This window comes from Lathyrus oleraceus, chromosome 2 (assembly GCF_024323335.1).
Source record: "Lathyrus oleraceus cultivar Zhongwan6 chromosome 2, CAAS_Psat_ZW6_1.0, whole genome shotgun sequence".
In the NCBI taxonomy this organism is placed as follows: Eukaryota; Viridiplantae; Streptophyta; class Magnoliopsida; order Fabales; family Fabaceae; genus Lathyrus; species Lathyrus oleraceus.
The window spans coordinates 378,847,475-378,873,162 of record NC_066580.1 but is presented as its reverse complement, the minus strand read 5'-3'; the positions used below and the strand labels follow the sequence as shown (position 1 = coordinate 378,873,162).

Genomic DNA, 25,688 nt, shown 5'->3' with positions numbered 1-25,688 from the left:
AAGACCGTTGATTATGTATTTGACTGTGTTAGAAGAGTTCATGGGTTGTGTGTTTGGACAACAAAATGAAACTGGTAGAAAGGAGAATTCCATCTCTTATCTAAGTAAGATGTTTGTAGACTGTGAGTCTCGGTACTCCTTTCTTGAAAAGACTTATTGTGCTTTAGCGTGGGCTGCCAAACGCCTACGCCAGTATATGATCAATCATACCACTTGGTTGATATCCAAAATGGATGTAATCAAGTATATTTTTGAAAAGCTTACTTTTACTAGAAGGATTGCTCGTTGGTAGATGATATTGTCTGAATATGATATTGAGTACCATACTCAGAAGGAGATTAAAGGAAGTATTATCACAGATAATTTGGCTCACCGGCCGATCGACGATTATCAATCCATCAAGTTTGACTTCCCTGATGAAGATATCATGTACTTGAAAGCTAAAGATTGTGATTAACCGTTGCCTGAAGAAGGACTAGAGCCTGGATCCCGGTGGGGTTTAGTGTTTGATGGAGCTGTTAATTCTTATAGTAATAGAATTGGGGAAATCATCATTACTCCCCAGGGTTCTCATATCCCTTTCACTGCAAGATTTATGTTTTAATGTATGAACAACATAGAAGAATATGAAGCTTCTATCATGGGTCTTGAAGAAGCCATTGATTTGAGAATTAAGATTCTTGATGTATATGGAGATTCAGCCTTGGTGGTTTATCAGATTAAAGGAGAATGGGAGACCCGTCATATTGGTTTGATCCCTTACAAAAATTATGCAAGGAGGTTGTTAACTTTCTTCAACAAAGTTGAGTTTCATCATACACCTCGTGAAGAGAATCAGATGGCAGATGCTTTGGCTACTTTGTCTTCTATGTATAAAGTAAATCATTGGAATGATGGACCCAGTATTAGAATTATACGCCTCGATATGGTGTTCTAAGTTGTCATACCCTAATTTTTAACCCTAAGATCCCACATACCATTGGCATCTTTGCATACAAACAAGGTCAGCTCTTGGTCCCTCTCCCTCTCATCTTTGGGTTTTTCCTTTACAGGAATCATCAAGCACCTCTTTGTTAATGTTTTACCTTTGTGTTTATATGATCATTGCTTAACCACTAATCAAATAGCAAAATATTTTTTGTTTCTTTTAAGTTTATTGTGCAACATAGGGCTTGTCATCAAGAGTACCAAGCATGATTCCCCAGCTAGGTTTTCTTTGATTGCTCAGCAAATTATGGCCAACCATTGATTTAAAGGGGGTTATCTTTCAATACGTGGTCTCTAAGGTTCTAAAGGACCTTTCAATCTCATTTTGATCAAGAATACATCAAAGTTTTGTTGCTTACTTCTCAATAAAAGTCAAAGGTTCATGTGTTTATTTCCATGCCTTCTTCACCAAGTTACCTCAAGGATCAAGAAATATAATCAAGATACATTCAAGGACATCTTATTTTAAGGTTATATGATCATTCATGTGCTTTGAAATGCAATGAAAGTCCAAGTACACAAGTTTGTTCCAAGTGATTTGACCAAAAAGTCAACATTTAAAGTCAAAGTTCCTAGGATCACAACTCCTTCAATTCTCAACATTTTTGAATGATTCTTTTTACATATGACTCTTATCAACATCCTATACAACTTCTCTTTACATGAAAAGATCCAATTGTGCTTAGAGGATCATCATACGTTTGGAGACATTATAGGTTATTTTTGGACTTCGTGAATTTTGACCTATTTTCAAGTGACTTTTTCTCAACTTTCAAAGATCATAACTTCCTCAATTTTCAACATTTGAGCCTAATTCATTTTGCATAATATCATTTGTGATACCCTCTACAAGTTTTATTCAATGATCAAGGTCAAATTATGCTTGGAAGGCCATGGAATTCATTGAAACATTACAGGTCATTTTCAGCTATTGGTTACTTAAATTTTTCTAAGTTATATGATCAGTTTTTCCTGCCAACTTCAGCATGCCATAACTTTGTGCTCAAGTATCCAAATCCAACCTTTCTTGGCACATTGTAATATGTGTTATGATGTCAACACATTGCAAAAAGAATGGGATCAAAAAGCCTCCTGAGCAAGATGCCCCATTGAGTTGAACATGATGACTTGGAACTTAAGAAATCACCATTGCCCGAAATTTGAACTTCACTAATCTCAATTCCAAGCCAAATTAGCATGTGTTTTCAACTATTGTGTTTTTAATTCCAACTTATTTCAATCCAAATTCTTAATTCCATTATCATCTTAGAAATCCTCTAAAGATTTTGCAACAATTCTCAAGCTCTGAGACCTTCTAAAATGCTCTAACTAGATCGAGCTTCATCAACTTCTGATCACCATTTGGACAAGGTAGTTCTGAGCATAATTTGAACTCAAACAAGTTACCACAATATAGTCATTCACTCTCTGATACTTTCCCCTAACTTATTTGGTATTGATTGATCATGTTCATCATTTAATTTTATTTTTCGTGGCTTGCTTTCTTCTGAAACTTCTCTAAAATTCCCCGCGCTCAGTTTAGATAAATGTACTTGGGGCATGAGGTTGAATTCGTGATGAGGATGTGATCAATTTGGTGGTGGTATCGTGTTCTGAATTTACCAAACGATGAAACTTTGATGGAGAACCATCGGAGAAGACGACCGGAGTTTATCTCATATCATCTAAGTTTGAGACACGCTAGACAAATGAAATAATCTTATTGGTTCAATTTAAATACAATCTAGTGTTTCATTTCAGCTAAATATCGTCGTGCGCCCCAGTATTGTGAGTGTTGGATCTGCCACGTAAACTAATGAGGCTTGATCAAACGCTCCGTGTTTTTCTTCTGATTTTAATTCTTTTTCTATTTTAATTTTTTAATTGTGTTTTCTTTTAAAATTCATATAAATTTAATTTTACATCAAAAAATCCCAAAATAATTTCTTAAATTCTCTTTTATTTTTCTCCATCTGATTTTTATTTTTCAGTATTTTATTTTATTGATTTTCTATTTTTTGTGGAATTTCTCTTTTATCCTTTGTTTTAGCTTGTTTAAAAATACTTTTTTGCATTTTAAAATTATGAAAATTTTATTATATGCTTCTTATTTTATTTTGAACCTTCCATAATTTTCTTGGCCATTTATTTAGTGTTTTGAAGGACTTTATGGATTTTTCACTTTGTTTCTATTTAAAATTTCATTTTAAAAATACTTTTGGTGCATTTTTATTTCATTTAATTTCATCTTATATTTGGTTGACCTTTGTTGACTTCTGTTGGCCTTGGATAATGTTGATTTTGACCATGAGTCTCATCAAACTCAATGGATCTTGGGTGTTGATGGGGTGAAAACCCTAATCCACCAAAATGAATTATTGGTTTTGATGATGACTTGATCAAACTTTTGATCCAATTTGGGTGTAATCTCTCTTGTCCCCTTTCCTTCACCTCTTTCTTTTCCCTTGATCAAATGGATGGCTTGTGTCTATCTTGTTTATGATGTATGGATTGGTACTTGATGAACTTTCATCATTTCAAACCTACCTCCTAATTGATCATGGATAATTTAAGGTACTTTAGATTGATGCATAATTTTTCCTAAGCACTATGAAGTATGGATTGAAGTAATGGATCATCCTTCTAACCTTTGTGTTTGATCATTTCTCTTTTTCCTTTTGTGTGGCATGGCTTTATGAGAATGATTTACATATCATTTCTCTAGCATGTATTAACACAAATATTATTATTGACTGGCCTCAAATAGTTGTGACTTTTACATAAGTCCAATTACGATTGCTTAACATATAGCTAAATTTGTCCCGAAAGTAAGGCATTTTTATAAGTGGGATCGTAAGTCTCTTATTCCTCATGGTATGGTATGAAAATATTGCTCACTTTTCATTTATGAGAGCTAGAGGCATACTTGTTGATTTTATACAAGTTGGAGCCCTTCTCATGGTGATGTATAGGTTCATATTTGCATGCTTGTGGGTGAATAGTTGAGTGTTCTCCAAAATATGACCAAACCATATTTCATTTTTAATCACTTACACTTACTAACATTTTATTACATCAACTTTATTTTACTGTCATTTATTTTATGCTTTTATTTTTTTTATTCACTTTATACTTTTATTTTAGAATCTCATATCATATTTGCTCTTTGTCCACTTGGACATTTGTTTATGTGTATGATCTTTTTCCTTTGTCCATTTGGATTTCTTTTTCTTTTAAGACACTAATAAAGAAGAAACCCCTAAAAAATTGTTTCTCTTTATTTATGGAGTTGAGGTTACTATCCTTAGCATTGTTATGGAGTTATGGACTTAGAATTAGGACCTTGATTTTTTCTTTGGGAGATTGTAATTTTAGACCTTGGGATTCATCTGATACCTTTGGCTTTGGATTTCCTTTGGAGACTTGTTTGGGTTACTTTGGTTTCACCTGATACATGGATTATTATTTGCTTATTTGGCTTGCTTGAGGATTAATCCAAAGGAGGGAATTCTTGCCTTATTTATGTCATAAAGCTTGCTATCTCTTGGTTAGATCTTTCCTCCCTAGCCTTTACTTTATGCTCTTGGATAGTCTCTTCTCCTCCTCCCCTTCTTTAATTTTCAAAATATCCTCTCTTTTTTAAAAAACATTCTTGTTTTCTAAATTGAACCACTTTCTCAATAAACCTTGATTTTTTTTCATGTGATTTTCAAAAACTTTTCCCAATAAATGTTAATCCATCTTAAGCAAATTCAGACCAATTTCAAAAGACTAAAAAATGCATAACTCACTCAAATCATTGTGTGCCCTTTGTGCACTTTTCTTTTTAAAACTTTTTTTAAAGTTTAGACATGAGTCATTTCAATAATTGAGATATAATTCTCCTATCTCCATAGTATTTATGATAAATCTTTTCCATCTAAGAGAGCTAATGGCATACTTGTTGTTCTTTATCCAAGTTGGAGCCCTTCTCATGGTGATTCAAAGTTCTCATACTTGTGGGTGGCTAGTTGAGTATTCTCCTTAAAATGAAAAAATGTCTTTTCATTAAAATGAATAAAAATAAACATTTTTTATACTTTTATCACGAACTACGAGGTCTTGATCCTCCATTGCACTTTGTTGGTACGTGGGCATGAGACTTCAAAAGTCTTGGAAAACACAAAATTAAGAAAAATATTTCTTTTCCCATCTCTGCAATCTTTTGCAAACAACGCCTTTTTTCAAGCTAAAGTGTACATATTTTTAAAGAGGTTCCCATGGAGTACCATGGATGTTTAGGGTGCTAATAATTTCCCTTTGTATAATTAATCCTCGGACCCGTATCTCTTTTTATTAGTTTTGTTTTAAAAACTTCTTTGGGTTTTGTTCGTACTTTTTCCCTTTTCCTTTAGAAACAATAAAAGAACGGTGGCGACTCTTGCTTTATGAGTTAAGTTAATCAATAGCTTAATCTCAAAAAATTTACTGCTACAGAAAAAGTGGTGACTCTTCTAGGGAGTAATCCTTAGTGGGTTTATCCTATCTTTGTTTATGTGTATATATTATACTTGATGTTGTTTGTTATTATTTGTTATGTCTGGTGCTTGGTGATCTCTGTGTGGCGAGATAGGTCATATACCCTGACTTGAGAGATCTTATGATAGGAGGGTGGTATAGTATTGTTTAGCTTAAGTGGAGTTAATCCTTAATAAACTGGCTTGAGATCCCCTGCTCAATGGAGGCCCCTTTGGGATTACTGATGTCACACGAGTAGTCGTAGTTGGCATTACTTTTTCCGAACTAGGAGCCCGAGAAGCTGAGGATCTTAGGACCCTTAACTAATCTTGGCCTTTTAGGATGTAATGCAGTGACTATTCAGGTGTAGACTTGAATTAGTTGTTACGTGATACTACACTTGGACGAGTTTCTCTTGAGAATATTATTGGTTGACGAGTATTCGTTTAAGTCGGTAATATCCAAAAGATGGAATTATGACTCTAGGGACTTTTTAGAACCTTATTCTACATGTGATTATACCCTTAGTACATACATTATGGGTTGGTTCTTACCCTTGACTCCATGCTCATAACTCCAGACCTTTGAACCTTGTTTGTGTGCCTTGTGTGATCTTGTTTATGGTGGTTGCATCATACATTCATTGCATTCATGAGCATTTTTATTAGTTTCCAAGGAACTTGGAGATTCTCTTTCAAACATCACAAATATTTCGATCATGGATATTGGAAGAAGGAACACTCCGAAATACAGTTTCAAATGTCCCGATCTCATGGAATTAAGGAATCTAGCATCTTTTATGGATGATCCTAAGGATTTCAAGGACTATCTCGAAAGACTTTTGTATGTTCTATCTATTGATGTTGAGGATGGTCTTCTTTATACTCTAGTTCAGTTCTATGATCTCGTTTACCGGTGCTTCAGTTTCCCTTATTATCAGTTGTTACCTATCATGGAGGAGTATGCTTATCTTTTAGGTATGCCTGTTTCCGATAGAGTTCCTTTTAGTGGGGTGGAACGAATTCTTGAATCTCGAGTTACCGTTGAAGCCATTCACTTGAGAAAATCTGATGTAGATACTAATCTCACCGTTAAAGGAGGTATCAAAGGGTTGACTTCTAAATTTTTTATTGAGAAATCTTTTTCTTTTGCCAATGTTGGTAGCATGGTGGACTTTGAAGATATTCTTTCCTTACTCGTCTATGGTTTGATCTTGTTCCCCAACATTGACAACTTTGTTGATGTTAATGCTATTAGGATCTTCTTGGTTGGGAATCATGTTCCAACTTTTCTTGGTGACACTTATTTCTCCATTCATCATAAGACTTCTAAGGGGAATGGAACTATTGTCTATTGTGCGCCTTTACTGTACAAGTGGTTTATTTCTCGCTTGCCGCAGTCTCCTATCTTCAAAGAAAACAAGGGTTGTTTAAGGTGGTCTCAATGGCTCATGTCTCTCACCAATGATGATGTAACTTGGTATTCTTCTGTTTACGATGACGTCAAGATTATTGATAGTTGTGGTGAGTTCTCTAATGTGCCTCTTCTTGGTACACAAGGAGGAATCAACTATAATCCGGCTTTTGCAAGACGTAAACTTGGGTTCGCCATGAAAGACAAACCTAGCAACACTTTGTTAGAGGGTTTATTTTTCCAGGAAGGAAAAGACACACAAGGGTTGAAAGCTAGGATGGTGCATGTTTGGCACAATATTCATAGGAAAGTAAAAAGTGAGCTTGGATTGAAGAATTGTGTAGCTTTTGAGCCTTACACTAGTTGGGTGAAGAAGAGAGCAAAAGAATTCAAGATGTCGTATGCTTATGAAAGACCTATGTATTTAGCAATGGTCAAATCGCTCACTATTAAAGTCATAGAGGAGTTGCAAGAGGTTTTGGATAGGATGAAGCAAGAGAAGGATGATTGGGAAGATAAATTTCACACCTCACGCCTTGAGAAGGTAGAATTGTAGAAGAAGTTGAAAGAAAAAGATGACTTCATAGAATTTCTTAAGAAACGTGCTATGAAGAGGTCAAGGGACCAAGAGGATTTTTTTTCCTCTAACAATTCATCATTTACTCATCTTCCCACTTCTTGTGTTTGGAAAGGAATTATAGACCAGCTCGTGATGGAGAAGGACGTCATGAAAAGCAACTATGAGAAAAAGAGACCAAAAGACTTCGCAAGAAGTATCAGCTTGGAGTCGGGTCGTTATCGAATATGATTCCATAGAGCTAATTTCTTCTTGTTTATGATCAATGAAATTGTTTTTCTGATTGTAATCCTTCACATTATTAATAAAATGAGATTTTTAGTACTTCAAAATGCGGTATTCCCTTTGTGATGTTTGCAATTTGTTTTATGTCTTAAATTTCCTTGGAAAAATTCACATTTTGTATTTACATATCATGCATCGTGTTGCATCTTGGTCTTGCTTTGAGTAAGTTTGTCAGGGGTCTTATTTCTTCCTTTCTTGGTCTTCATTTAGACAAGTTGCCTCACTAGTACAACACTTGGGCTAATCAACTGAAGGGTCCCTCCATTCTGGACCCACGCTCCTTTGTCTGAAGCTCTCCCTGGTCAGAGATAAGAGCTGTGAAGTCTAATCTTCACTCACCTTTCATCTGGCTTCACCTTAGCCCCTCAATGGCAAGGTTAAGAGCTAACACTAACCTTGTACAGATGACTTGCTTAGGCGGTCGAACCCTTTGTTTGAGCCCACTTGACTGGATATAGTGTGTGCTTTGTGAATATTTGTTTGCTTTGATTTGTATGCTTGTATGCTTGCTTTCTTCCTGGATAGGGTTAGCTTGCTGTTGTGCAAGTAGGTAGAAACCATAACATAGGGCAATGATGCATGATAACACTAGGCTCGAGTACAGCTCCCTGGTAGTGTGTCTTCCCTTTGTTTCTGGTTAGGAGATAGTCTTTCTCCCCTGTTTAGGGGAACTACATCGCCCTGATCCTCGTTCCAGACGAGGTATGTAGGCAGGAGACCGTGCGAGGTCTCTCCGGGCACTTTTTTTTCTTTTTTGCGTGTGTTTGCTTGTTATATGCTTGTGTGTCAGGATGTGGACGTAAGCCCAGCGATTGGCTGTACGTATCCTGATTGTGTTTGTTTGGTTCGGAAGCTGACGTAATTCCATCGAGTGGTTGTCAGGTTCCATGTTTGCCTGAGTTTGTGTGTGTTGTTTGGCGTGCGTAAGCCGAACTACAGTAGCTCTGATTCTCGTTCCAGACGAGATATGTAGGCATAGGATGCGATGTCCTAGCGAGCTCTCTTCCTCTTAACCCCACCTGCGTTCCTTATTGTAGCGGTGTATTCGTCGCTATATGATCTATCGATTAAACCATAAGCAAGGGATACAATGAATTTCGAGTCGCCACCGCACTTTTATTTATCCAAAGGATTGGCTAAAAAGCGAACAAAAGCCTAAGAAGTTTTACACGTCGAAAACTAATAAAAAGATCAGAGAGTCTGGGTAAGGGGTAAATTACGCAATGGGAAGGTGTTAGGCACCCACTACGTCCTAGGTACTCCTAGGGAGCCCTTTTCACACTTGTTGTATAAAATTGTTATTTATTATGACATAAATATTGTGCAAACATGATTGGGATGATGAGAAAAGAATATACAATTTTTATTGGGTTTGAACGGATGAACCCGTTGCCTACGTACCTTCCATCAAAGGTAAGGATCAAAACGCCGTAGTTCGGCTAAAAGATTTCCAAAAGTTAGTGGATTCAATTTTAAACACAAGCCCTAAGGTCTTAAGTTATCCACGGGAGAAAACTCAACCTTATACAAACAACAGGTCCACCATGTGAGAACAGCTTCAACTTGCTAGTGAGGGGTTAACCCTATAATAAGCAAGGAAGACTTACAATTCAATCAACTAAGGACAAATAGGTGAGATTAACATCAACCAACTAGGATAAATCAAACCTAAGGCTCATGTATGAAAAGATTAACAATGGACAAAGCCAAAACAATTGAATGGGTGAAGTTAATCGATTATGATTATGAAAGTGGAGTCAAAGTATGATTAAGATTAATTCAAAAGAAGTATTATGAAATGGAGTTTGAAAAAAGTCAAGGACTTGGGTCCAGGTTTTTAATTTGAAAACATGAAGATGTTTGCACAATATTTATCTCAAGTTTGAAAGTAAGGTGTGAAAAGGTTTAGGACATAATGGGAATGAATGGATGGAAATGGATTGTAAAACTTCTTAGAAAGTTCACCTCTTGAGATCATATAGAAAATGATTCAAGTGTGTCCTTTGGAATGGGCAATAAACAATAATAAAGTAAACAAACAAATGATACCGGATGCCACTCAATGGTCTTACTCCAATCTCACAAACAAAAAGCGGATACCGGATACCAATAGATGGATTTACACCAGTCTCCTAAAACAGAAATGGATATCAGAGGCCACTCAATGGACTTATACTAATCTCCTTAACAAAGCAAATGAAAGAAAGTGGATACTGGATGCCAATCTGTCTGGACTTATACCAATCTCCAACAAAGGGAGCAAACATTTGGATGTCAGATGCCAATTTATCTGGGCTTACTCTAACCTCCGACATATGATCCTAGGAATACAAATGCCAAATTACACGGACTTACAATTGTACCCTCACATACAACAAACAAAACAACTTATGATCACAGGAAAGCAAATGCCAACTTACAGGGACTTACAGTTGCATCCTCACATAAACAAAGAAGCAAAACATGGATGTCAGATGCCAATTTATCTGGACTTACTCTAAACTCCAACATATGATCATAGGAATACAAATGCCAAATTACACGGACTTACAATTGTACCCTCACATACAACAAACAAAGCAACTTATGATCACAGGAAAGCAAATGCCAACTTACAGGGACTTACAGTTGCATCCTCACATAAACAAAGAAGCAAAACATGGATGTCAGATGCCAATTTATCTGGACTTACTCTAACCTCCACAGTATGGTCCTAGGAATACAAATGCCACATCACAGGGACTTATAATTGCATCCTCACATACAACAAACAAATGCATCAAGCAAAGATAAGATGAGTGGCCAATGAAATGGTCTTACAACTCACTTCCATATCATAGGAACAATGGCCAGAGGATGGTCTTACAATTGTCCTCAATGGGCAAACAACAATGATAATGTCATAAAGACAAATGAGATGATCATGCAATAATGAGCAATTAATGATGATAAATGCATAAAGCATACAATCAAACATGTGCATATGAAGCAACCATCAATCAATGAAAGCAATCAGCACACACTATAACCAAACAAGGAGGCTCATACAAGAGGGTTAGGCATTAAAGCCAACTGGAATAGGGTCAATGTTGCTCTTAACCTTGCCATTGAGGGGCTAAGGTGAAGCAGATGAAAGGATATGAGGGGTGTGCCTCATTGCTCTTATCCCTGATCAGGGAGAGCATTAAATATCAGAAGGTGTGGGAGTTCAGAAAGTAGGAACTCTCTCCACAGATAAGACTCTATAGATCTTGGGTTTGTATCTCAATGCTACAACCATGTAATGGGAGCAAGGAGAAGACTCACAGAATAGTGGGAGATAGATTACATATCTCTTATATCCACCAATTGCCTTATTTGAAGGACTTTTCCTGCTTGGGACAAATATAAACACACACAAGCATTGCCTCTTAAGGAGGACTTCAGACAGTTGCCTGGCCAAATAACAGGCCAGGTCTTCCAGACTACATGAAGAAAAGGGATTATACCTTAAATGCAAATTGCTAAATAGCAAAGCAAAGCAAGTTCAAAGAACTAAGCAACTAAAGGTACCTGAAATAGTCAAACAACATCAGTACATAGTTCAAAAGTCAAAGCAAAAGGATGTAAGGATTAACAGTCAAAGCAAATAGACAAATGTGTAAAGCACAAGGCACAAGGCTTATGAGCCAAGCAACCTACAAAACAAATAGGTTAGCTCATGATAGTCAAACAAACTCAACCAAGTTGTATAAGTTTCTTTGAGGTAATTGCTTCTCAACCTGAAATCATGAACTCAAGCATAAGCAATAAGACCACTAGGACAAGCCTAGGGTTAAAAGAGGATGAGAAAGTCCAAACAGCAAGTGATATCCAATCAAAATCAAATTCAAACATTTAAGAAGCAAGCTCAATTGGTTTCATGTTCATATCATGCATCATCATCATTTCATAAATAAAAGAAGTCAAAGCATGGCAAATGAAAGCTCATAGAAGTCAACAGCAAGACTTAACTCAACACCAACCATAAACATTTCCAAAAATCATCAAATAATTCATGATCAATCCTAATCCATAACATGACATGCATATAAAATTTCAGCTCATTTGGATCATGGGAAGATAGTCAATGAAAATCAGAAAGTCAAAACAATTTCAAACATGCTCAAAGAAGTCAAAGAAACATGCATCAACTTCAAAAATTCATAACTCAGTGATAACAAATGAGAAATGAATGGGATCAACACCATGGCAAAGCTTAAGATGTCTACTAATCACATGTAAAATTTCAAATTCATCCAATAAAGTATGAGAATTTCACAAATGAAATGGAAACATGTATCACACAAGTCAACATTTTGGTCAAACAGGGGATAAAAATCTCAATCAATTGGAAAATGCCACAAACAATTCCACAAAAAATCACATGTAATCTAGACATACAAGAGTAGGTTCATGCAAAAATTCAGATCAATTGGAGGTCAAGAAGCATGGAATCAAAAAATCATGAAGTTGCACATCATTGGTGTGACACAAATTGTCACACCCTAATTCAAAAATTCATAACTCAATGACCAGATAAGATAAATTCACAAACTCTACATCAAAATAAACATGGATGAGTCTAGTTTATGCACAAAAAGTTTCAGATCAAATGGATAATGTATCATCATTTCACAAAGGTTTTGGTAAAAGGTATAAGAAATGGATACATGAGCAAAACCCTAATACCAAATAAAATCCACTTATCCAAAAATTCTGGAAAAAATATGATAAAATAATAGAGATCCAGATGAACACAATGCAAAAATTCCCATCAAAAATGGATTAAAAATGAGCAACTTATGAATTTTTGAAGTTCATGATGAAAATGAAATAAACATTTGAAAATAATATGAAATAATTAGTGCCAGTGGCAAACTTGTAAATCCAGCGAAATATTTAAATCTGGCGTCTCTATGAAACGGTGCGTTTCGACTGGAGACCTTCGCTAAGCGAACCGGAAGCTTCGCTAGGCGAGCATTCATCTTCTTCGCCCTCGCTAGGCGAATAGATCATTCGCTAGGCGAATGCGCGATTTCTTCACGAAGAAGACGACAGAACAGCAAACACAACACACACTCACAAACAAATTTTCACGAAATCATGCAAGCAATATACCAATCGAAACGTCTCACCATGTAGAACATCAAAACAGCAAGCATTCATTCTAAATCGGGCTATCATGGATGAATCGGGTGAAAACATAAATGAACATCAAACTTTAAAACTGAATTACTCACTCATCACTCAACCATTTTGCACGATTCAAGTTTCAGAATGACCAGCATAGCAAACTCTATCATAAGCATGTTATAGTTTGGCAAATGGAGCAAATCGAAAACTCACTTGATTTTGAAGAACTGATGAAACAATGATGTATGGATGCCAAATGCCTGAAACAGCTGCTCAAGAAGCTTCCTAAAGTTGAATGGTGAAGGAAATTTAGCTCAAAAAAGCTTGAAATTGCTCAGCTCGAAATTTGCCATGGATGTGTTCTTCAATGGAACAGTTGTGCAAATGCTTTACAGTAGGGAAATGGGGTTTGAAAATGGTACCAAGATGCCGATAGATCAAGAAACCATCGACCAAAGCTTGTGCTCTTTGAAGATTTTTTGCAGAAAGTTCAAAATGGAAGAAATGAGCAAATGAGAGAAATGAAATTTTTCTGTCTTGAATGTGTGGCTGCTAGGGTTGGAATGAGCAGAAAAAAAGGAGTATATATTTGTTGTTTAGTGTTTGCTTAATGAATGCTAATCACAATTAGCTTAAATGAATCAATTTGGTCATTTTGCTAAATTTCAACAACTTGGCAATTGGGGTGTGTACTGCACGAATTGGGCTTGCAAACAGGTCATAAACAGCATTTCTGAACTATTCCAAATGGCCAAAAATGTTAGAAATGCTCAATTCAAAAACTCAATTTTTCACTACACTTGAAATTAATTAAGACAAGTCCAAAAAGGCCATTTTGATCCATGAGGTTTTGGTGCATGATGATGACATTTTTGGAAAGAGGGGATCAAATGTGACTTGTAGGAAAAAACCCCACCAAATTTGGCCAAATGGTTTGAGAGATATGGCCTTTTGAAGTTCACAAATTTTTGAAAATGAATTGATCATAACTTGCAAACCATACATGGGAATTGAGTGTTCTTGGACTTTTTGGAAATGGAAGAACAAGATCTTCACCTTTCATGTTGGGAAAAAATTCATTTGAAGCTTGTATCATGATGCAAGATTAGGATCAAGAAGTTACTATTTTTGGCAGTTAAAATTACAGGTCAAGTTTCTATTTTGGGAAATTTTCTGTTTGACTTCAAATTCTTCCATGATGGTGTTTGACATGATATATGAGGCCTATATGAACATGAATGAGCTCCCTCAAACCAATTCCCACCATCAAATCACTGATTAAATCCACAGTTGACCAAGTTTGACTTTTCTAGGGTTTTGCTTGATTGAACCACTTCTGATGAATTCCAAACACTAATTCCTTGAGACCTTGATTCCAAATGATATCACAACATATATGAACCCTTGATGATTGATCATGGTGCCCAAATTCTTCAATAATGGCCACCATCCACTGTAATGACTGACTTTGACTGATTTTGACCTAATTGGCTGATGATTGCTTCAGCTGCAAGTAACATGGTTAGCTGACAATATTTTTGTACTTTTTGGTTAGTAAACATATGAAAAGCAAAGATATACAAATGCAAAGCATGCTTGGTGATCAAGAACCACACTCACAAGGCAAACCACCCACTAGGAGGGAAGCTAGGGCATGCAATGATCCTTAAGGCCATGATATGATATGATATGGGCCATGAGGGATCTTAGGGCCAAAATTGGGGTCTTACAGATGCCCCTATTTAAGGTCATTCTAGCCGGAGAAGTGAAGTTTAGAAATCTTCGTCTCGACGTGGTAGAATGGGCTTAAATAACAGTAATGAGACAAATTTTGGTCCCTAAGAGACCTCATGATGCAAATGTATGCATGCAAAAGACACAAACTCTGTGGGGAACATGGTTTACACAGAAAAAAAAACAATCCATCGGAGTAATACACTCACCAGGAACAGAGACTCTAACAAGACTCTAGTTGGGGATAGTAAGAAAAAGAAATGCGTGAACAAGACACGACTCTGGTTAGGGAATGAAATCTGACTGGAGACCTCACTGGGGAAAAGAATTCCAAAGGAAAATAAATCCATTGGAAAGACACAAGCTGACTCCTGGGGAGAAGCAAAAGGAAACTTCACTGAGGAAGTACCAAAGAAAATGAGGTGTTACCGGTATAAGGGTAACAAGCTCAGGAAGAATGAATATCTAAGACCGGTATAAGGGTGAGAGATATCAATCAACCAACATCTGAGAAAGACCTAAAAAAAAGGTACATAAACTCAGGAAAATCTGACTCCACCAGGGACCGAGGTCATAATAGGGAGCAGAAAGGAAGGAAACACCAGGGATACCGGTTACTGGGTATATAATAGGTGACCGACCGAAGCGTGAATTGGTATATATGCCAAAACACTCATCATCCGAAAGGAGGGCTTGAAAAAGCAAATCGACTTACAGGATGGACATTCGAATCCACAACGGGAAAACGAATCTTACTCAAATGGGGACACAAACCCAAAGAGTGCATGAGATACAATATCCATTACCGGCAGACCGTGGATAAGAATACTCGCATGAGATATATTATCTATTACCGTCAGAACGTAGATAATAAACTCGCATGGTAAGAAACACCAGAGATACCGGTTACTGGGTATATAATAGGTGATCTACCGAAAACGTGAATTGGTATATATGCCAAAACACTCATCATCCGAAACACAAATTGGTTAAAGGATGGATATTCGATTCTACAAAGAATACGAATCTTGCTCAGCTGGGGAAAATCACAAAGGATTCCAACTAAAGAGCGCATGAGACATATTATTCATTACCGGCAGACCGTGAATAATATACTCGAAAGGAAAAGACACCAGAGATACCGAAGTATATAATAGGTGACTAACCAAAAAGAGAGACAATCGATACCAAGCATCCGGGTAAACGAAAGACAACTCAAAGGGATAAATTGCAAGCATCCGACAATTATCCGACAACAAAGAAATATTCGATTCCAGAAAGGGAAATAACGAATCTTACTCGACAAAGGAAAACACAAAAGGCTTCGACTGAAGAGTGCATGAGATATATTATTCATTACCGGCAGACCGTGAATAACATACTCGCATGGAAGATTATCCACAACCGGTTACTGGGTTAATAAAGGATAAATCAACCGAAAAGAAAGGCATCGGGATACCGAACTAGGTATATAATGATGACCAATCAAGGGGAGCAACAAACATTACCAACAAAAGGGTAAATGAAAGGCAATCTGCTGAGGATTCACTGGTGAAAATCAATGATCCAGGGATGAATTGCATAAATAGCAACCATCAACAACAACAGGCTAGGGATATAATGATGATAATCAAATATCTGGGGAACGCAATCACTGACAAAAGATGAAAGGACCCACTGGGATAAAATTGCTAGCATACGGCAATTATCCACAAGCAATTTGGCTAGGGATATAAGTGCTTATCTGAGCAACTTATCCGAGCAAAGGAAACTCAACATCAAGAACTAGATGGAGATAACCACAAATTTAGGGTTTACATCTACCGAATACGGGGTAGAAAACCAACAACTCCGCGTGGAGATAGGACAAATCACAAATCCGCACGGGAAACCAAAAAAGGGTTTATAACAAACCACAAACTGCTGGAGAGCAGGAAAGAAAGGGTTTACAACTACCGACTATTAGGTACAGACCAACAAATCTGGCTGGGGAATAAAAGGTGTATAACCACAAATTCTGTCAAGAAGCCAGGAAAAATAGGACTTACAACTACCGGCATGAGGGTAGAGGCCCGAAAAATTCCGCTGGGGAACAACCCACTGGGAAGCACAAGACTTTTGACAAATAGCCAATTCGGGAATAATCCGAAAAGACAGACTAAATCAAGACACGTCCTAATGAGGATATAACTCAAATAGGAAAATCCATCCCAATATATGTGTTGGGAGGAAACGGAAGAAACCGTCATCCACGAGGATATATCTCAGTGGGGAACTGCAGAAGGAAAGACAAACATTTTCTGCTTATGGGGTTGACTCTATATGGAGAGATTTTAAACACCCGACATCTGCTTGGGAAGATCTATAAAGAGATCTGTATCACCCAAAAGCAGGAGACAATAATCAAAGGATATATGGCAAGAAATGCAACATGAATATCTGAATGTCCAATGAATATGCATAAATATGTGCGATTTATGTTTGATGAATGCTGACAAAACAGACAATTCTAACACAAACAGGTCCAGGAACTGAACGCCCGGTATTATACTTCCAGGGGAAAAAACCAACTGGAGAGCCAATCTGCGGAGATCTACATGCTGTAAAGCAAAGATCTGCGGGTACTGCTGGAGAAGCAGAGAGTCAGAGATATCAGGAGACAACCCAATCAAGGTGCAGAAAGTCACAACGGGCAAAAGTAGCCACCAAGACAAATCTGTCGGGGAACAAGAGAAAAACAAAACCAGGATATCTGCAGGGGATCCCAGTGTCAACTGAGAAACAAAAGTGCATTGCACAAGCACGAACTGCTGTAGAAGCAACTTCACAAAACTCTACTGGGGAACAACCCACTGAGGGAGAATGATATCATCCAAATAGAATCTAACCGCATAAGCAACTCTACTGGGGAAAACTGTCAGCTACTCTCTTGGGGAACAACCCACTGAGGGAGGACAGATCACACAAGTAGGTTCTGCAACAAACCACTCTATTCGGGGAGAATACACATAGCAAACTGATCACAACAAGTAGATTTTGCAATATAAGCCACTCTACTGGGATCACAAACAGTCAGGAAATCAATCCGTTCACTGGAGGCCAAAGCCAACATCCAACCATGTTGGGGATCGAAGGGGTATTCAACGGGCGAAACTGCCACAACAACCTCACTGCAGACTAAGCTAAGGAAAAGATGAATGCAACACTGGGATGTCAACCCAAATCAAACACCGAGTAGGAAAATAAATCTTGCTCTGCTGAAGAGAACAACTCTGATGGAGGAATAGCAACAATTCCGCAGACGACTTCGCCGGGGAGAAGGTAATGTACCGGGTATCAAACCACTGACTTACCAAGGTTTCACAAGGAAAGCGATCGTGCTGAGGAAACAGACAACTCCGCTGGCAACTGCACTGGGAAGAGTGACAACAGCTCTGCACGCGAATCCGATGGGGATATCAACAACAGCTCTACTTGTGACTGTGTTGAGGAGACAAATAAAGTCTGGGAATGTCGACCCACTGGAGGAAGTGACGGGGCACCAAGATGACAAACCATCAACCACCGAAACTTCTACAAGAAAAACACCCATGCTAGGGAAGATTGCTGCTGGAGAAAACGAAGTCTTCAACAACACTCTGCTTGCGACTATACTGGGGAACAACCCCAACAACAAATTTGTTTGAGGAACAACCTCAACAAAGAACTGCAGAAAGAAGATACATCCAAACCAGGAATATGAACAAATGTCTTACCTGTTGGAGATCATGCCACCCTCGGGAGAGCACTGAGATATTCCTGAGTATCCTTTCAATCTTGTGAATGTTCACTTTGTATAAAACAAAAATTTTGAAAAATTTGATTTGTTTAAAACAATGATATTTTATCAATTAAAAACATGCAAAACATTTGTTGAATTGAAACAAATAACAGTGCAAATAATTGGATAAAAAGCTCAACTTGATTTGATAGAATGGTAGCCTGCAAATGGCAAGACTCCACAGATCTGTACAAATTTGAAATCAGTGATATATATTGGAAGAGGGCTACATTGAACATAATGATCCTTTCTCTACCAATTTGAATCTCGATGTATCTGAAGCTTCAGTTGACGACGAATCGAGAATCTTCTGACAAAATGACGACTGGCGAACAGAAAGTCTTGTCAGGATGCAGTTACTTGCCAAATCCCTAATTTTTGCCTAGATTGCCCCAGAGTGAGGTACTCAATCTAGCGGGATGCAAATATATATTTTTTCAAGTCTCTAATTTTTGCCTGGATTACCCTTGCGGGTTCTCCACCGAGACGCTCATTTTTGCCTAAGCCGCCCTTTCGGGTTTTCAACTTAGCGAGCAATTCTGTTTTTTCATTTTTTTTTCATTTGCATATACTTTTTTTCTAGGCAAAGTATCTCTTGACTGCATCTGAATTCACAGGATGAGTGAAATCCTCCCCATCCATTGTTGTAAGCATCAAAGCACCGCCTGAAAAGGCTCTCTTAACAACATATGGACCCTCGTAGTTTGGAGTCCACTTGCCCCTGGAATCGGGCGCGAAAGACAGAACTTTCTTGAGCACAAGGTCACCTTCTCGGAACACACGAGGCTTGACCTTCTTGTCGAATGCTTTCTTCATTCTCTGCTGATATAACTGACCATGACACATGGCAGTCAATCTCTTCTCTTCGATCAAATTCAACTGGTCATAACGACTCTGAATCCATTCAACATCAGTCAACTAGGGATTTTGAGGGTATAATTTTTCTTTTTTCTTTTGAAGAAATCTTGAAAAAAAATTGCTGATTTTTGATTTTTTCATCTTTTTCACCCTCTCTTCCTTTTTTTTTTATTACATTACATTTGTAATGCCCCAGTTTAACTGTTCTGCTGATTCTCATGATACAGCTGAATGAGCTTCCTTTGTGCTCAAGAAGGCGGGTAATCTCATCAGGAATCCCCTTCAACATCATCTTCCTCTGCTCCGAATACAAAGAATTCAAGATTGGGAGATGGCGTTGGATCATTATGTTCAATGGGTTTAGAAATCCCTGCATAATGATTCTGGATAACGAAAAGCCTTTGAATTTAAACAAGCAAATCATTTATGCAGATGAAAAAGCTGTTTTATTGTTTTTCAGGGTTTTTTGGTGATCACTGATTTCATGCAAAAAGCAAAAAGTGAAAACAAATGGAAAAACAAATGTTTAACAATGCATTAATTGAATGAAACATCATTGTATATATGCTTTGCCAACAATGTCATCACTTCTCCTTTTGGCATGGGAGAAGGGTTTTAAACAAAGTGAACAATTTACTCTGATCTATGGACAACTGTAGGAACATCCACAGCGACCCAATTGTGGCAGACACCACCAGGAATAACAAAATTGTTCACATCCTCTGCATCTTCTTCAATGATAGCAGCAGCTTCCTCTTCTGGTTGATCAGCATGGATGAATCCTCCACTTGTGAACAAACCTTGCTCATTGCATGCCCCAGAACAGTAGCCAATGCCAGCCCGGGATTTATTATCTTCAAGTTCAAGCACTTTCCCTAATCCAGCAACTGCACCACATTCAATGGCCAGCTTAGCATCTCGGTAGGAAGTGAATGAAGGAGACTTCTTCTCGATTGGTTCATCAATAGATAAAGCTTGGAATGGAGTTCCAACTTCATCCTCGGCGTCGATATATGAGAAAGAAGACAGATGGCTAACCAGGAGAGCCTTTTCTCCCCCTACCACAACCAGTTTCTTGTTTTTAACAAACTTCAGCTTCTGGTGTAGGGTGGATGTCACGGCGCCAGCCTCGTGAATCCATGGTCTGCCTAAGAGACAGCTATAAGATGGGTGGATATCCATTACTTGAAAAGTAACTTGGAAATCACTTGGTCCTATCTTGATTGGGAGATCAACTTCCCCAATCACGGTCTTGCGCGACCCATCAAATGCTTTCACAATAACCCCACTCTGCCTCATAGGAGGACCTTGATATGACAGACGAGAGAGTGTGGATTTTGGCAATACATTTAGAGAAGATCCAGTGTCCACCAGCACGTTGGACATTGCATCTGATTTGCAATTCATGGAGATATGTAAAGCCATGTTGTGGTCTCTTCCCTCCTCAGGGAGATCAGCGTCACAAAAGCTCAAAGTGTTGCAAGCGGTAATGTTTGCAACGATACTATCAAACTGCTCAATAGTGACGTCGTGATCAACATACGCCAGGTCCAAGACTTTTTGCAGAGACTCCCTATGGGGTTCTGAATTCAGCAGCAAAGAAAGGATAGAAATCTTGGAGGGCGTGTGTAGAAGCTGGTCTACAATGTTGTACTCACTCTTTCTGATGAGCTTCAGCATCTCATCAGATTCTTCATCAACAATGCCACTCGGGCCAACTGAAGAAATAGGAGTCTTTTGTACGGAGGAGGAGGGTTTGGCAACATCAAGTGCCGGATTCTGAACTCTAACAGCAGTCCCTACAGGACGTTCAACAGATTCAGAAACAACAGGAGCTTTGGCGGGTGCAGAAAATACACGACCACTTCGGGTCAACCCACTGACATCAGCTACATGGGTCACAGAAGTGGAAGGCAAAGGCACTTCGACCCCATCCTGGACAGCAACAGGATTGTACCGGAATGGCACAGCTCGATCAAATGAATAGGGCACAGGGCCGGCAGGTTTGATGATCAAAGAAGGGGAAGCCTTAGGCTTGTTGCTATTATAGCGAATAACAACGGGCTCAGGCAGCTTGAACACTGGTGAAATGACATTCACCTCAGGCTCAACTATATCAACATTGAGATTTTGCAGAATCTCAATGGTACCCTCATTCAACATATTCTGAAGCTCTTTGCGCACTTGATCGCAACCCCAACGGTTAACCGAACAGACGCGGCACTTGTCATGGTTATGCTCCAAGTAGCTGTACTGACACAGCATACGGTGTAATCCAACTAATGACTGCCTGATGTGGCTTATATACTTGACCTTGTACTTCCCAAGGCATCCTGAATCATATTCACAGACTTCCCATGCGAAGGCAATGGGTTCTTGGTGACATTCGAACTTGAGTCTTCGAAACTCAGAATTCCACTTCTCATAAGGTCTTGAACCTTAGTCTTCAGTGGGAAACAGTTTTCCACATTATGGCCCGGAGCACCGGAATGATAGATACAATGCTGGTCTGGTTTGTACCACCATTGAGGATTTGCAGGAATAGCAGGAGGATCCCTGGGAGAAACCAATTTCCTCTCCAATAAGGAGGGATAAAGCTCTGCATATGTCATAGGAATTGGATCGAAGCTGATCTTCTTCCTATCATAATTCACGTTAGCTTGATTGGTTGTACTTCCACGAGGCTGGTAAGCCTGTTGCTGTGGACGCTGCTGTTGTTGTTGGTATTGCGGTTGTTGATATTGCTGTTGATGCTGATATTGTTGATGTTGATATTGTTGAGCATTATCTTTGAATACAGGTGCTATATGAGCCACCTGGTGCTGATGTCCGGCACGATGTGCAGGCTTCCTCTGAACAGAGGGTCTTCTATGTTTGGGCTGAGACTGCACAGCGTGTGCTTCCCCCTCTTTCCTCTTAAACGCTCCATATCGTTTAGAGGAAGAGCTATCATCTTTAGCCAACCGTCCTTCACGGACACCTTCTTCGAGACGCATCCCCATGTTCACCATCTCGGTGAAATCAGAGGGAGCGCTTGCTACCATCCGCTCATAATAGAATGAGCCAAGAGTCTTCAGGAAAATCTTGGTCATTTCTTTCTCTTCTAGCGGTGGGGTGATTTGAGCTGCCAGCTCTCGCCATCTCTGGGCGTACTCCTTGAACGATTCTTTGTCTTTCTGCGACATGGACCTGAGTTGATCTCGGTCAGGCGCCATATCGACGTTGTACTTGTATTGCTTGACGAAAGCTTCGCCAAGGTCGTTGAAAGATCGGATGTTGGCACTGTCCAGGCTCATGTACCATCTGAGCGCGGCACCGGATAGACTGTCTTGAAAATAATGAATCAGGAGTTGATCATTATCTGTCTGAGTCGACATCTTCCTGGCGTACATGACCAGGTGAGCTAGTGGACAGGTGTTCCCTTTGTATTTTTCAAAGTCTGGGACTTTGAATTTGACTGGTATTTTGACACCGGGAACTAAGCACAGTTCGGCTGCAGACTTGCCGAAGAGATCTTTGCCACGGAGAGTCCTCAATTCCTTTCTCAGCTCAAGGAATTGATCGTTCATAGCATCCATCTTCTCATGAACGTCTGAGCCCTCAGATGGCTCAGAGTGATAGATGGTGTCGTCTACCCTAGGCATGGTATGCACGACAGGAGGAGCGGGAACAGGGACCGGGCTAGATGCCGGCATATGAGCGAATGTTGGAGCAGGAATATTTGGCATAAAGCCTGGAGGCATCCCCCAAGGGAACCCGGCTGGCATAGCATTGGGCTGATGAACACTGACCGACACTGTAGAAGTGGCTATCTCCGAAATAACTGTCCTCTGGGGAGGAGTTGCTGGAGGCGGAGTAGGCTGATTCTGAGCAGCAAGGAGTTGCTCCATCAAAGCGCCAAGTCTGGCGACCTCTTCCTTCAATTCTCGGTTCTCTTGTTCCAGTTGCTCCATGACTCTGGCAGAGTTGACTTGCGTATAATACCGGTGAGTCAGCTTGTCTCAAAATAAATGAAGAACACAAGGTTAGGAACAGAATACCAGAAACAAAGGGTACCGGCTTATGCAAGAATGATGCATGAAATGCTTGTGCAAATGCTTTGTTTTCAAGGAACCCTTAGGGTATTATTTGCAATATTTTGAATTGTTAAAGCATTTTGATTACTCATGGAAAATATTTCATTCAAAATATCAAGACAAAGGAGTACAGCATTTTTAAATATTACAAAGAGAAAAGGTAAATGACATCCTATGGATCCCTATTAGCTCGGGATGCTGGAAGACGAGAAGTGCACAACTTCTTGATCTCTCTCTCATAGGCAGCTTCCATGTCCGCTTTCTCCTTTGCAAGCTGATCATACCTCCTTTTCCAGAATTTGGAAGACTGAGGAAGCAGAGAAGTCCAAGTGTCGTTCGGATCATCGATCACTCGGTGCTCGAGGAACTCAATCATGGCGTTCTTCTCCTTGAGTTGCTGCAGCAATTCCTCCCTTTCACGGATCCAAGCACGCGAAAGGTCTTCTTCTCTCAACTCCTCTACACGTTGGGTAGGGAGGGTTGAAGGCCCAGCCACATCCAACGGTGTAGGTCTTGGATAATCATACGGCATCAGGTAGGTAGCAGCCCTCTGTCTGACCCAAGAGGTGTAAGGCTCCAAAGCAATGCAGTTCTTTGGACCCAAATCATTCCTACCGTTCTTGCGAATACTGCGCCAAGCACGGACAAATCTGGCTTTCAGGCCTTGGGGATCTTTACCCTCCAGAAAGAACACACCTTCTAACAGAATGTTATGGGGTTTATCCTTTAGGGGGAACCCAAGCTGACGACGTGCGAGAATAGGATTGTAGCTAATCCCACCACATGTGCCAAGAAGAGGCACATTAGGGAACTCACCACAATAATCAATGATCTGGACGGTATCATACACGCGATCATACCAGGTGATATCATCATTGGTGAGAGACATGAGTCTCTGAGACCACCGTAGACATCCCTTGTTCTCCTTGAAAGCAACTGTCTGCGGCAAGTGCGAAATAAACCACTTGTACAACAGGGGTAGACAGCAGACAATAACTCCTCCTCCTTTCACAACCCTGGAGTGCAAGGAAACATAGGCATCGCCCAACAAAGTCGGAACTGGATTAAGAACTGAGAAGATCCTAATAGCATTCATGTCCACGAACTTGTCGAAGTTGGGAAACAACACCAATCCATAGATGAGCAGCACAAATAGAGCCTCAAAGGCATCCTCACTCATGGCCTTCCCATAAAAGGTAGCTTGGGCAATGAGGAACTCGGAAGGAAAACCCTGAATTCCGCCTTTGGTAGTCAGATTAGCCCTAATCAACTCTTCATCTATGTGCAACAAGCTGGAAATCTCTCGAGCAGATGGAATATTCTCTAAGCCACTGAACGGCACTTGATCCAGAATCGGAATCCCAATAAGGTGAGAATACTCCTCCAAAGTTGGCAACAACTGGAAGTCCGGAAATAAGAAGCAGTGATGCAACGGATCGTAGAACTGAGCTAGAGTACTCATCAATCCCTCATCAACCTGAGTAGTCAGCAGAGGTAGGAGCTTCCCATAGCGAGCTTTGAAACCCAAGGGATCTAATACATATGATGTCAGATTCCTTAACTCCTTTACATCGGGCTGTCTAAAGCTGTACTTCTTTGTATGCCTTTTTGGTCTTTCCATGTCTGAAAATTTTGCAAATAAACCCTTTTAAGTTCCTTGAAAATTTTCTTTTTGATGACATGAAGTGCAGATGAATGCATGAATGTATGAATGCAACAAACACACTCAAGGATCAAGCAAAGCACACCAAACAAAGGTCATGGGAAAGCTCTATGCATCCCTAATATCAATCATCCATTTTGGTGGATTTAGGTTTTCACCTTATCGACACCCAAGTTCCATTGATATTAACGGTACATGAACCGGCTCGAACACCCTTAATATCAACCAGCCGCTTTGGTGGATTTTAGGTTTTACACCTGATCCGGGATCCATTGATATTAACGGTGTCTGAACGACTCAACCATGAATCAAGGGTTTGTTGAGAGTCACGAGCATGGAGTCTCGGTTAAGAACCACCCAAAGGGAGTGTACTAGGGTTTAAACCTGCCAGACATGTTCTATCAGAGGTTCCCATAATCATCGTTCCATCTTTCGAATATTATCGGAGGAACGAATACTCGTATTCCAAGAATATTCTCAAGAGAAACTCTTATGAGTGTAGTATCGCGTAACAATCGTATCAGAACTGACATCTGAACGACCTCCGCACTACGGTCCTAAAAATAGGGCAAGACGGGTTTGGTAAACTAAGGTCCTTGGCTTCTGCGGAACATGATTGAAAGA

At 39.3% G+C, this 25,688-nt stretch overlaps 1 protein-coding gene across 1 annotated transcript; it reads left to right on the top strand.

Moving 5' to 3' along the window:
* Window positions 1-6,202: 6,202 nt before the first annotated feature.
* LOC127123347 (uncharacterized) lies at window positions 6,203-7,453 on the top strand. The gene is made up of 2 exons (XM_051053572.1): window positions 6,203-7,007; window positions 7,326-7,453. Exons 1-2 carry the CDS (start codon window positions 6,203-6,205, stop codon window positions 7,451-7,453), a joined length of 933 nt encoding a protein of 310 aa, XP_050909529.1.
* Window positions 7,454-25,688: the final 18,235 nt, after the last annotated feature.

Excerpts from the sequence above, each read along its gene's own strand:
- LOC127123347 (XM_051053572.1), top strand. The coding sequence starts at position 6,203 with ATGGATATTGGAAGAAGGAACACTCCGAAATACAGTTTCAAATGTCCC. Across the intron at positions 7,008-7,325 it reads CAAGATTATTGATAGTTGTG|CAATGGTCAAATCGCTCACT; the intron begins GTGAGTTCTCTA and ends CTATGTATTTAG.